General features: G+C 45.5%; 1 protein-coding gene across 4 annotated transcripts in view; it reads left to right on the plus strand.

Annotated features, from left to right (window-relative positions):
• Positions 1 to 6,785, plus strand: part of CAPN15 (calpain 15) — a 315,793-nt gene extending 309,008 nt beyond the window's left edge. For all 4 annotated transcript variants that reach the window (XM_078663054.1, XM_078663053.1, XM_078663055.1 and 1 more), the window contains one exon: positions 1,274 to 6,785. In XM_078663054.1, coding sequence (XP_078519180.1) covers positions 1,274 to 1,451 — 178 coding nt within the window. In that variant the 3' untranslated portion in view covers positions 1,452 to 6,785. The remainder of the gene's footprint in view (positions 1 to 1,273) is intronic.
• The last annotated feature ends 5,891 nt before the right edge of the window (positions 6,786 to 12,676 follow it).

Below are 12,676 nucleotides of genomic sequence, written 5' to 3' on the forward strand. Positions count from 1 at the left end.
ATTCTCAAACATTTCACATATTGATTATGTGCTGTGCGGTCAAGCCCAAATGCAACATGCGGAATGTTTACAGAAATTAAAACCTTTCTCCATATTAGTGCCTGCTTCAGGGAGGTGTTCTCTTTTGATGCAAAGGTCAGTCTGGCTATCTTTAGTGGATCAGGCTTTGAATCAAAATAAATAAACCAGGGGTGCGTGCCTTAATCCGTCCAAGTAATGCTTTCTGATAGATACATCTGCCGTGTGGATTCCTCACCTTGTGAATACCCCCTTGCGTCAGCAACATTCGGAAATTCTTTTTTTTCGTAGCCTCGCGCCGACGTGGACTCCTGACGTCATAGAGACACGACCTCGCTCGCGACTCCGCTGACGTCACCGACGCCTATAATAGGCCCACGCTTTGAATCAAAATAAATAAACCAGGGGTGCGTGCCTTAATCCGTCCAAGTAATGCTTTCTTGACGCAAAGTGACACAAAACAGTATAAATCACTACCTGCGCTTAAAAAAAGGGTATCCTTCCAGTGCAAAATGTTTGCAGGGGAATGGAAATACCCTTGTAAATCTGCACTGCTTTGTCTCACTTAACATGACTTTTCCCCAGGGCAAATCTTTAGTAAATATGGCTCTAGGTTTTGTTAAGTCTGCCCGGATGTCAAATTAAAAAAGGCTTTTTGCATGAGTATCATTAATATGACACAAATTTGTCCCTTTCCACAAACTTTACCAGGGGGTCTAATGGAAGGTGGGAGACCTGGGCAATTGCCCACTTTGCTTATGCCTTATAACTTCTCTCTCTTTCATCCTTACATTGCATGATATCTCAAACAGCCTCCTCTATATTCTTCAAACCATGCATAAAAACTAACCATGACTTTAGACTCTAATTGACACCCCTCCTCTTTTCCTATGATTGATTCTCTCCTACTTTCCATCCCTGCACACCTTCCTACCATAAAAAACTGTAGCAAATGCATGGAAGGCTTTCCTTGAGAGCACAAGAGTAAGTCAAAAACAAACAAAAACCAATAAACGCTGGACTAACCACTGACCGTGGGTTCCTGGGGCAGCATGCTTCGCAGCACAAAGCACTTCAACTTTTCATCAGGGGTAGTAAGCACTATATAAATGCAATCAAAATACAATGCAATACAACCTAAGAAGCTTACACTGATGTTGCCTCACATAAGAAATTATACAGAAAATGAATTGACATCTGGTAGGTCAAGCAAATATACATGCAGTTTTATCACATTTTCTTTCTGTGTTTTCAGGCAGGTGCTGGTGATCCTCTCTCAGCTGGAAGGCAACGCAGGCTTCTCAATTACCCACCGCTTGGCCCACCGCAAGGCCAGCCAAGCATTCCTCAATGACTGGATACCCACTAAAGGGACCCACAGCCCTCTGCTCACTCCAGAGGTGGCTGGTTTGCACGGCCCTCGACCACTATGACACATGGACCCTTCCACCTCCTATCCTTTTTGCCTTGGGTACCCCAGATCCACCCACAGTTATCAAGATGTCAGAGACTCCCAGCAACGTGAAGCATCCATCTTTCTAATCATGAGAAAATGTGCTTGAATCTATATCATGAACGACTGTGTTGGACACCTGGCGTGAGCAGTGATCGAAAGAGCTACCTTGAATGAAGTTTTTTCTCATCCTGATGACATCATTATTTCTGCAGTCTCTGTCCTGCCCACTGCCGTTACCTTCCCAAGAGCTGTGCCATGCGACAGTGGGAATATTGAAAATCAAGGAGGAGTGTGAATTAATGCAAACAAAGCTTGAAATAATCTCAACTCTCAGGGCACCGGTACGATGGGGTTGAGGACTGGCACAGCTTGAAAGAAGTCTCTCTTCTGCCTCATCATGACTGCGCATTGCTACTGTCTGTCGGCCAGAAAGGCCGGTCCTTTCTGCGTGCGTCTGAGGAATTAGGACCCATTTGGGATGCCAACACCGCCTGTTGATTGAGAAACGCGCTCTTCACTCTCCAGGGCTGTACTTTGAAAGAACATCTGTGGATCGCAGCCTTGCAGTCCTTTAATTGGTATCATCTGGGGCGGTGGCATTGTATCATTGGCTGTCCTCTTCAATTACACCTTTTTTGGCACCCTTTTTTAAAGATTAGTTTTCAAATGTAACATTACCCCTTGTGTGTCTCATCCCATCCGCCTGCTTGCTCTAATATACACACACATTTTAGTGAATTTGCAAGAGTATTCCTAAATGGGACCTTAAGGGCTTCAAATGCTACATTTCAGTTATTGTGGGTTCCATTGGTTAGAACATGCAACTCAGGGAGACATTACTATCAAGTGTCAGAAAGTCATTCTGAGAATGGGCCATTCTGTTCCCCATGTGAAGAGATACGAACTCTCCCCGCATGAGGATGAGTCCCTGTCTACGTATGCCAGAACGAGAGACTCCAGTTTCCAAATTGTGATGCTTGATCTCTAAATGTGATGGGGAAACACATGGACTATAAGGGTGATATTGAAATGCCTGGGCTCTATATGTGAGGCTGCGACCTTGTGGTTATCTGTTAAGCAACATTTGGGCTCACCGCGTAAAGCGGGCACTCTTGACTCCTGGGAGGATGTGTAGGTGCTCTGCTTTCCTGTATGGTGGTGGGCTAGCTTCCTACCGAAAGGCGTTGATGTTTTCTGTAAGTCTTGGGGTGGTCTGCCTCCCTTTTCAAGGTTAAAACGCTAATGCACTTGATGTTGAGATTCTTCGCTTCTGCGAGGTAGGATTAAACCTTTGGATTCTTGGCGCAAGAACAAGAAGCTTTGGCACTCTGAATATGCTTGTCTCTCAGAATCAGGCTCTTTTAGTAAGGTTGAGGCATAAGGATTCCTAGGACATGTCTGAAAAGCTGTTGATTGTTGAATGAATTAATGAATGTTCGTGGGGCAATAACGTACTGCCTATGTTCCTGGACACTGTAATTAGTGGCTTAGTGTCTGAGATGGAAAGAAATCCCTAGGTACAAGATTAAGCAAAATGCTATTAAACTAGTTTCCTTGAAGAGGATAAGCTTCTGAACTTTTTAGTTTTATAAAGAGATTTTTAAGTAAAAGTCAGATCATTTGGTTTTGAAGTCCGGATTAACTCTGGATTCAGGGTTGATAAAGCAGTGCTCCGATTCCGTGACATAATGACATCTTAGGCTGATATGTTGACGAGGAGGAGATTTTATGTATTGTGCTCTTGAGACCTAGGAAACACTGTTAATAGCTCAAAAAACAAGTAACAAAGGTAAGATTTTGGGTTGGGAATACTGTAGCCATGTGTGTGTTATTGGAGTATAGAACAGAGTATTATCCTCAGATTTTTGGAGCAGGAAATGTTGTCACCCTCATCACGTTTCATGCGGTCACATTCTTTTCCCACAAATTTATCATGGGATGAGTTTCAGTGAGGTCTTGTTCCAACACACAATGTTTGTTGCATAGTTTATCAGTATGCATATCAATAGTCAAGGTTTCTGGGTGGTTTGCATCAGCAAGTAAAGTATTGCTCCTTGTTCATCTTCAGTATGCAAGCATGTTTGGTATCCGTACAAAGATTGTGCCTGAAGGCATGGTGCCCTCAAAGTTAAATGCCAATAAATGAACCATTCCATTGGGTTTATTGGAAAAGCTTAGAAGGGCAGTTTTCACCTTTGGTGAAGGTTCCATACAATGCTTAATGGTTTCATAGAAGTTGTTGACCCTGTTGAGTAGTGTTTCCTGGGTATGTCATGCCCGTGCACACAGTTATAAGTTTGCTTATATCTAACTGCTCATTCGAAGAAAGCGGCTCGTCAGCTCAATACTTGAGATTTTAACAAGAGGGAATGTTTAATGTTCAACACATCTAAGTGGCTCCAGCTTTCAAACATACCTGCCACTCTTCCTTTTTTTATGCACTCTTTTGGGCTAGCTGCCCTAAAACAGACAGTGCTCTAGCCGTCTCTACTGGCCTAACCCAAGAGATTAAAAAAGCAAAGAAACCTCTGAACACCACCATAGAGTCAATAGACTAACTGCACTGTGGTCGCAGTGCCGAAACTAACTTGGAGGACTTGTTCAGATCAGTCCAACCCATGTTTTTGAAAAAAGTGAAGGATGTGTGTCTACTCGTTAGGAAATATTGTTTGTCTCAAGAGATCCAGAAAGAAACCCTGAGGTGCTAAACTGTCCCAGTCGATATTGATTTCAGGATCATCCCCATATGTAGTAATGGGACCATCTGATCTCCTATCAACCTCGAGTACATATCCTCTCGACATGGTAGCCCAGTGTTTTAAAATACGCTAAGGAACTGGAATGTTTCTGCAAAGATGCCTACCTCGTTAGCGCTGTGGTACACCAGCAGGCAAAAGCTGCCACCAAAAGTGATGTAGATTTGAGATCAGGTTCTAAATGAAACACTAGAGTGGAAATCCTGTCCCTAAAAGTAGTGGCAAGTGACCCAGCACAGGATACATATCCCATTTTGGATGCAAGAAATAAAACTCTGTGAATGTGCCCTTCCCTTCGCACCCTCTGGTAGAAGACAGTTTCGAACCCTTTGGCCAGTTCCTTAACTGGTAATGTTTGCAATCCGTCCAACCCCCATTAAGCTCCGTGGTCGATTTTTTTTTTCCGCAGAGGTAATAACTCCTCATAAGCCCCTTCCCTAGCCTTTGAAAAGAGCAGTAAGATTAAAGATGGGTGATGAAGGTTTGCAGTAGATCACATTTTTTTTAAAAGACATAGGAACCAGTCTTTCCCAAGTTAGCAGTAGCGTGCTGTAAGTGCTGCATTCTTATGAAGGAATTGACTGGATAAATAGCTTTCCACAAGCACATCGGGGAAGGCACTTGGATGGTAACATTTTCAAACCACTTTTGAAGAGAAGTGGCATGCCACTGACTTGGAATCTAGAACCCCCTTGAGGTTCTTGAGCTAGGACCGTAAATCTCTTGGCTCAAGCTTCACCACATTTGATCGTTGCGTCTTTAACAGCACCATCTAATTCAGTACGAATCTTCATATCTTTTTCAATTGTTGTGGTCTTTCTCTAGGATCCAGAGGTCTTCAAAACCTTTTTGATGTCATGGCATCAAAGACCAGCTTTGCCTGGCCACATTGGACACTGTCAGACCTTTGGCTGCCTATTGGGTTTCCAAAATATCTCTTTGATGGGCTCTGGGGCAACTAGATGGGCCTCATATTTCCAGTGAAGATTATTTTCTTGATGCTAGTTCGAAGATGTCCAGTTTAACCAGCAGAAGTTCTCCAGCCTCCCTTCTTGAAGAATAAGTTGACCCCGTGCTGCAATTGCAGTGTTCTGTTACCATGTCTGGACCAGCGAGTTTGAAATCTGGCCTCATGTTATGGTAGAAGTCCCCTTTTGTTTCATAATGGTAGGCTCTTTTAATTCATAATCTTGCAGTAACCAGAACAGTTTAGGACTGGCCCTTCCAATGGTTTCTAATATGCCTGAATGAAAGAGAAATGAAGCATGACCAGAGATATATGCATATAGTTACACTTTATTTGAACCTTCGTGTTTGCTATTTTTTTTAGAAATTTTATTATGTTTGCCTTATTTGTGCTTTTATTTCGTGACTTTAGTGAGTGCAGCTGACAATAATGGTTGGTCAGGGGCCAAGTGTAGGCTATTTAAAAAAAAAAAAAAATCATATTTTCGGAATGATCTACCAGGTTTTGAGCTGGTAAATCAGTTTCTAGGCCTGATCCCACACTAAGCTCTGTTGGATTATCAGGTCCTACCTTACCATGGCTGTAAGTGGCCAGAGTTGCACACAGGGAGACAGGGTTTCTTGAGAAGTAGTGCCCAGCAACATATAGTTTTCTATAAAATGAACAGGGCGTAGGATGTTTTTTAAATATATTCTATGATGATAGGGATTAACTTCCTCAACCACAGGTTGTCATGAGAGTTGCTTGTTGAGGTACAGGGTTTTCTGGTAGTTGTGTATATATGGCTCAGTATTTCTTGGATGTTTTTGACCAAGGAGCACAGTGCTTCTCGGAATATGTTTACCTGTGCATCAGCATTAGCTGGAAGCAGTGTATTAGATGCAGGGTAGGCGTTTAACTGTGTGCCATCATAGGCACAATGTGTGTGATTTACTTGTATGTAAAGATTGCATGATGCCACCTTGCGGCTGTCTGTTAGTTTGAGGGTTGTTGCAGGAACACCTCCAGTCTTAAGCTTGTGGTACTGCTATTTGGGCTCTGGAGGGTTGCCTTTGTGGGTAGATGCTTACTGGGTTTTGGAAGTTTGCAAGATGCCTCTGCAGCTCACCGCTCTTTCGAGGAAGACTGTCTTATCAAGCTGATTCTTACTGGCGAGTGATTTACTGGCTGACCTGTGCCAGTGGTGTTGTGGTATAATGACTCCTGACATGGGAATACTAATTGTCTCTCCTGTTTCTTTTCAATGTTTTACTCTACTGTTCATGCTTTGTTCTCTCTCCTGGTTTTCTCTGCTTCTCCCTTTTTTCTGGCTTTTCCCTATTTTGTCTCAGCAAATATTCCTTGGAATCATGTTTTCTTCTTTTAGCTTTTGTCACTCTTTCATTTTCCCTGTAACCCTTCATCTTTTCTTTGATTATCCTCTATTTGCCTGAGATGTAAATATTTTAAAAATTGTATATATTGTTCAGTGATTACATAGGATATTTTACCAATTGTACAACAGAGCTCTTATTCCTTGTAATATAATAACCCTTTGACCGTTCACAAACTCAGGTTCCCATGGACCAAATAAAGTTTTGTTTTGTAATCTTCGTCTCGTGACCTTTCCTTGGCCAGCCCTTTTTTATTGTATCTGTTTCTAACAGAAGCATTGTCAATGTCTCAGGTTCTGGCTTTTTCATTGTGAAAGGCTTTTGTGCGTTGATGTCCTAACAGTGTGTGCAAGAACTATAGCCGCAGTCCTATAGAGAGAGTGTGTGAGAGAGCGAGAGAGTATGTGAGAGAGATAGAGAGTGTATGTGTGTCTGTGTGTGTGTCTGTCTGTGTGTGTCTGTGTGTGTCTGTGTGTGTGTGTGTGTGTCTGCGTGCGTGCCTGGGGCACTTGGGCAGGCCTTACTGATATACTGTGTGTGTGTGTTCACCTAGGGCAGGTATGGTACTTGCTGTCATGTGCCTGGGAATGTATGCCCACCTGATACACATAGTAATGAAGGCTTCATACTCCAAGCGTTTAGGGGTGTCTGAGTACCTGTTAGTTTAGTACCGAAACAGTCGTGTGTACATGGTTCATGTTGTATGGATGTATGTACACAGGTGCGGTGCACATTGCACTGATGCTGTGTGCGTGTGTTTGGGATTGTATGGATGTGTAGCACTAATTCAGTTGTGTGCATACATGGTTCTTTTCTACGGATGAGGTATGTATATAAAAGTGGTGTAGGTTGTACAGATGCAGACTGTGTGTATGTTCCTTGTGGAAGTAGCAATTGTTTTATTGCATTATACAAGGTACACGATCTATGTCCGGTGGGGTCATACATGCAGAAATTCACTCCCAGCGCTATGTAAAGGATGCGGTTACCACTTTTTCGCACAGCTGGTGTACTTGTTAAGGGAGGGTATAATCGCTTCTCAAAACTTAGTGCTGGCTGTGTACAGTTTTGTGGCTTTCGTGTGCTCATTAATTGTCAGAAATATTGATGTTGTACTTCAAATGAGGGTCGATTGAGAACTGTGCAGCTGGGAAGGGATTGTGCACATGTTGGGGTGTAGTTCCCATTGGTAAAGTGGCACTGTGGCCCAGAGCCCTGAGGGGGGCATTGTGCCGTGACAACTGCTGTATTTTATTACTTCAGTAACAGCAGTCAGAAGGGCCATTTCCTTGTTTGCACCAGGGCCCAGGGAATCGTTGCTGTGCACAAGCAACAAACATCCCTCACCTTCGCATGTATCGTTTTGTGGGTAAAAAGCTAAATATGCGCATTCACATTCTCCAAGGTGGGTAGCATGTGCAAACTGTGGATAGGTTGGCGGGCCTTGGCAGCAGGATTAAATAGCGCCTAGTGAGCTGTCTGACGGTCCGGCTTCTGCTTTTCCTCCACTGCGATGATGGAATGCTGAAGGGGCGGGACTGAGCGGTGAGAGGGCAAACAGAAGGTACTGGGCTACAAACTCAGCCATAACTTACGCACGCCAAGCACAAACTCCAACACCAGTAGGAACCTCGCAATCTGTGTGTATGCGTTTTGGCAGAGAACCTTACACTGCGCATGCATCACTCTGGTAGGCATGGGCCTCAGCTTCACAGCCAGGCAACATGTCCACTAGTTGAAACCATTTGCATATGCATTAATGTCCTGCTGTAAAGTCGTTGTAGTAGCAAAGAGAACTAAAGCGCTCTACAGCCAAACATAAAAGGACATTTTTCTACCCCGCTAAAAACCAACCACATTGAGCTGTGAGAGACAGTCTGAATTGTCAAAAAGATGTGCATGTGGTCTAGTTTCTGTAAACTGAGGTTAGCGTATTGATAAAGTGAACCAAGGTCTGACAGTGGGACACGCGACGCCGCTTGACCATATAAACATGCACAGTTTACAGACACATTGATATGAGGGTGATTCCTGCCAGAGACAGTTGCAGGTAGACAGTTGTAGGTAACCCGTGCCGGAGACAGTTGCAGGTAACCCCTGCCCGAGACTGTTGCAGGTAACCCCTGCCCGAGACTGTTGCAGGTAACCCCTGCCGGAGACAGTTGCAGGTAACCCGTGCCGGAGACAGTTGCGGGTAACCCATGCCGGAGACAGTTGGGGGTAACCCGTGCCGGAGACAGTTGTGGGTAACCCGTGCCGGAGACAGTTGCGGGTAACCCCTGCCGGAGACATTTGCGGGTAACCCCTGCCGGAGACAGTTGCGGGTAACCCCTGCCGGAGACAGTTGCGGGTAACCCCTGCTGGAGACAGTTGCGGGTAACCCCTGCCGGAGACAGTTGCGGGTAACCCCTGCCGGAGACAGTTGCGGGTAACCCCTGCCGGAGACAGTTGCGGGTAACCCCTGCCGGAGACAGTTGCGGGTAACCCCTGCCGGAGACAGTTGCGGGTAACCCCTGCCGGAGACAGTTGCGGGTAACCCCTGCCGGAGACAGTTGCGGGTAACCCCTGCCGGAGACAGTTGCGGATAACCACTGCCGGAGACAGTTGCGGGTAACCCCTACCGGAGACAGTTGCAGGTAAGCCTTGCCGGAGACAGTTGGAGGTAAGCCGTGCCGGAGACAGTTGAAGGTAATCCTGGTAACACCTGCCGGAGACAGTTGCAGGTAACCCGTGCTGGAGACAGTTGCGGGTAACCCATGCCGGAGACAGTTGCGGGTAACCCGTGCCGGAGACAGTTGCGGGTAACCCGTGCCGGAGACAGTAGCGGGTAACCCCTGCCGGAGACAGTTGCGGGTAACCCCTGCCGGAGACAGTTGCGGGTAACCCCTGCCGGAGACAGTTGCGGGTAACCCCTGCCGGAGACAGTTGCGGGTAACACCTGCCGGAGACAGTTGAAGGTAATCCTGGTAACACCTGCCGGAGACAGTTGAAGGTAATCCTGGTAACACCTGCCGGAGACAGTTGCAGGTAACCCGTGCCGGAGACAGTTGCGGGTAACCCGTGCCGGAGACAGTTTCAGGCATCCCCTGTCAGTCAATTGTAGGTAACCAGTGCTGGAGACAGTTGTAGGTAACCAGTGCTGGAGACAGTTGCCGGGCATCCCCGGTCAGCGATCATTCCAAGTCATCGCTCCCTGACACAGTTACATGTCATCCCTGCTGGCGACAGTAAGAGGCAAGCCCTGCTAGACACAGTTACATTAATTTGTTGCCGAACACAGCTATTCATACATAAATGCCTGTCACAAATACAGATGGTGTAAAGCGGGAGCTGCTGGATTCATCTGGGTCTTCGAATACCACTAAGAAGAGCTTGCTTTAGTGCATGGAACTGTGTCGCATCCTGTGCATTTATGAGTTATCAATGCACACAATGAGAAACAGTTCCCTGCCACAAAAGCCTGAGCAGGAACAGTAACAAATGCAAATACATGTTGGAAACATGCTGGAAACTTCCCAAGAAATGCATTCCGCCCATTGCTTACCATTGGCCTTGTGTTTTGTTACTCACATTCATATTTGCTTGTTGTCTATTTGCTGACTTTGTTTTAGGCTGTCCAACATGCCTTTGTCGAGTATAGCCTGTTTTCCACCTCTCTAGCTGGCTCCTTGTGTCGTTCCACCAGTGCACACTTTCTGGTAAAAAAAAATTCTTTTTCAAGAGACACTAAAAGAATACATGCATTTTCAGTGGTCTCCCTTGTATGCTAGTTCACAGCAGTAAACTTGCTGAATTTCTTTGAAAAGGTTTCTGTTATAACCAGTTGGTACATTCTGTCCACCCCTGTTCCCTGACCTACCTTGGTACCTTCCTCATGAAGCTGTTGATAGAATGTTGGGAAGAACCTTCAGTGAGGAGAGTGGATGGCCAAATAAAGAAGTCGTTTATCAAGCTCGTGTCTTACCTCTTCTTTACTTCATACTTCCAACACTGGCGACGGACCTGTGCAGGGGACAGTTGTTGGCCATCTCCCCTTTGAGTACTCTCTCCCCACGGTAGCGCTCCTTGGTGAGGAAAATAAGGACAGAGATCGCTCCCTCTAAGGTACACTGCGTGGCAATCGCTTGTTTTGGGTGTTACTTTTTTGAGAGGGGTTTTGACAAGGAAGCGCTGAATACTACATCGTTTGACATGACAGGGAAGCGCTGAATACTACATCGTTTGACACCTCGGAGGACTTACTTGGTGGTGCAGTCCTTGTACAATTGCCAGGTGCCTGAGGAGATCTTCTTCCATCTCCGGTTTTGAAGGGGCCATTTGTAGTTTCCGTCTTGGGTTCTTGATCTGGGTCACCGTTCATGACCGTTGGATTAACCCCTGTGCCCCGCGCTATGCCTTGGATGTGCTGATTGAATACCTGTCAGCGCCTGGTGAGAGCGTGCTGTAAGCGGCGCCTTCGTGGTATCTCCGGCCCCGAAGTGTTCCTGTGATCTGCTGGGGCCTGTCAGAGAACTCCTGGCAACGTCCGCTGTGGGTGCGCAAGGAGTTGTGCAGTGGATTTGTGATCTGCCCGGGACCCGTGTGAGAATTCCTGTCAGCGTCCATCGTTGTGCGGAAGCAGCTGCGCTGAGGCGGCAGTGTCTCGACTCTGCAGCGCGCCAGAATTCGGCATCCGCCTTCTGTGCTGAGGCGGTAGTGTCTCATCTCTGCAGCGCGCCAAATCTGGCATCTGCCTCCTTTCTGAGGGAGGAAAGCAGGAAAGTAGTGTTCCAGTCTCGCAGCGGCCCAATTATATTTCACCGCACAGTGTCTCAGTTTCGCGGTGGTTCAGTGAGTGTGCTGACAATTCCTGTCAGTTTCCAGCTGTCTTCCTGCCGGGGTCAACAGAGTGCCTTGGCCTCGTATTAAATTGTTTTTTCACATGAAGAAAGGAAGTGATATTTAGAGTTGGTCATCATTTCTGTGTTTCACCGTCATTCCGGAACTGGTTCTTCACACCTTATGCCTCAGGTTTTGAACAGGAAGGAGACTCTACGGGCATTGGTTTACAGTAAGAATTCATTGGAAAAGTTTGTGACTGGTTGCTCGTCCTTCATTGAATAACCATTTCCATTTACAGTCTCTCAAAAAATGCTGTTACAATAGGTATTCATAGTGTGCTGTTTTCACATTTAGCAAATTTAACTTTTGTATGCTCCATCACAAGTATTATATAAGGGCTACTGTTAGTTCACCATGGCAGCTGCAAGCATGAATCAACCACCCCCTTTTTTAAATGACATAGGGGAACCTGAGATAAGCTGGAAGGAATGGGTGAAACTTTTTGAGTCTTACCTTATAGCTATTGGGGGGCAAAGGTTCAATTCTATTAGGAAGCAACACATATTACTCCACAATCTGGGGGTGCAAGGGCGCAAAGTATATGAAAATCTACCTATACCTGAGCAGGATGCAAATGCAGTGGGTGAAGTGGATGTGTTTGTACAGACTATGGAGAAATTAGAGAAACATTTTGGGGATAGAATCAATGTAGTCCTGGAGCGTCATAAATTCTTTAAAAGATGTCAAGGGAAGCAGGAGTCAGTACAAAACTATATTGCAGTCTTGTGGGGGTTGACCCAATTATGTGAATTTGGGGATCTCACTGACTCCCTGATAAGAGACCAATTGGTGAGATGTACTAATAATCCACGCATTCAGGAGAAGTTGCTGGCTAAGAATCCAGGTTTGAAGGAGGCTGTTGAAATAGCTAAGTCAGTGGAGCATACGGCTAGATGTGTCAAAGAAATGAGGCCTGAAGGTGAAGTTGTAGCTACCATAAGTGATACTGAAGAAAGTGTAGATGTCTACAAAATAAGGTATAAAGAGAATCCTAATACAAAAATAGAGCACAGGGAGAAAGGTCCTAAATGTTACCGTTGTGGCAGTAATAACCACTTTGCCACTTATTTCCAATGTCCTGCAAAATATGTCACTTGCAAGAAGTGCAATAGGAGAGGGCATTTTGCCAGGGTGTGCCGCGATGGTGAGTTACACTTGAGAGACAGTGATAGAGGAACTGAAAGGGGATCTAACAGAGAAGTAAAATGTATTGAACAAAAAATGG

This window comes from Lissotriton helveticus, chromosome 10 (genome assembly GCF_964261635.1).
Source record: "Lissotriton helveticus chromosome 10, aLisHel1.1, whole genome shotgun sequence".
In the NCBI taxonomy this organism is placed as follows: Eukaryota; Metazoa; Chordata; class Amphibia; order Caudata; family Salamandridae; genus Lissotriton; species Lissotriton helveticus.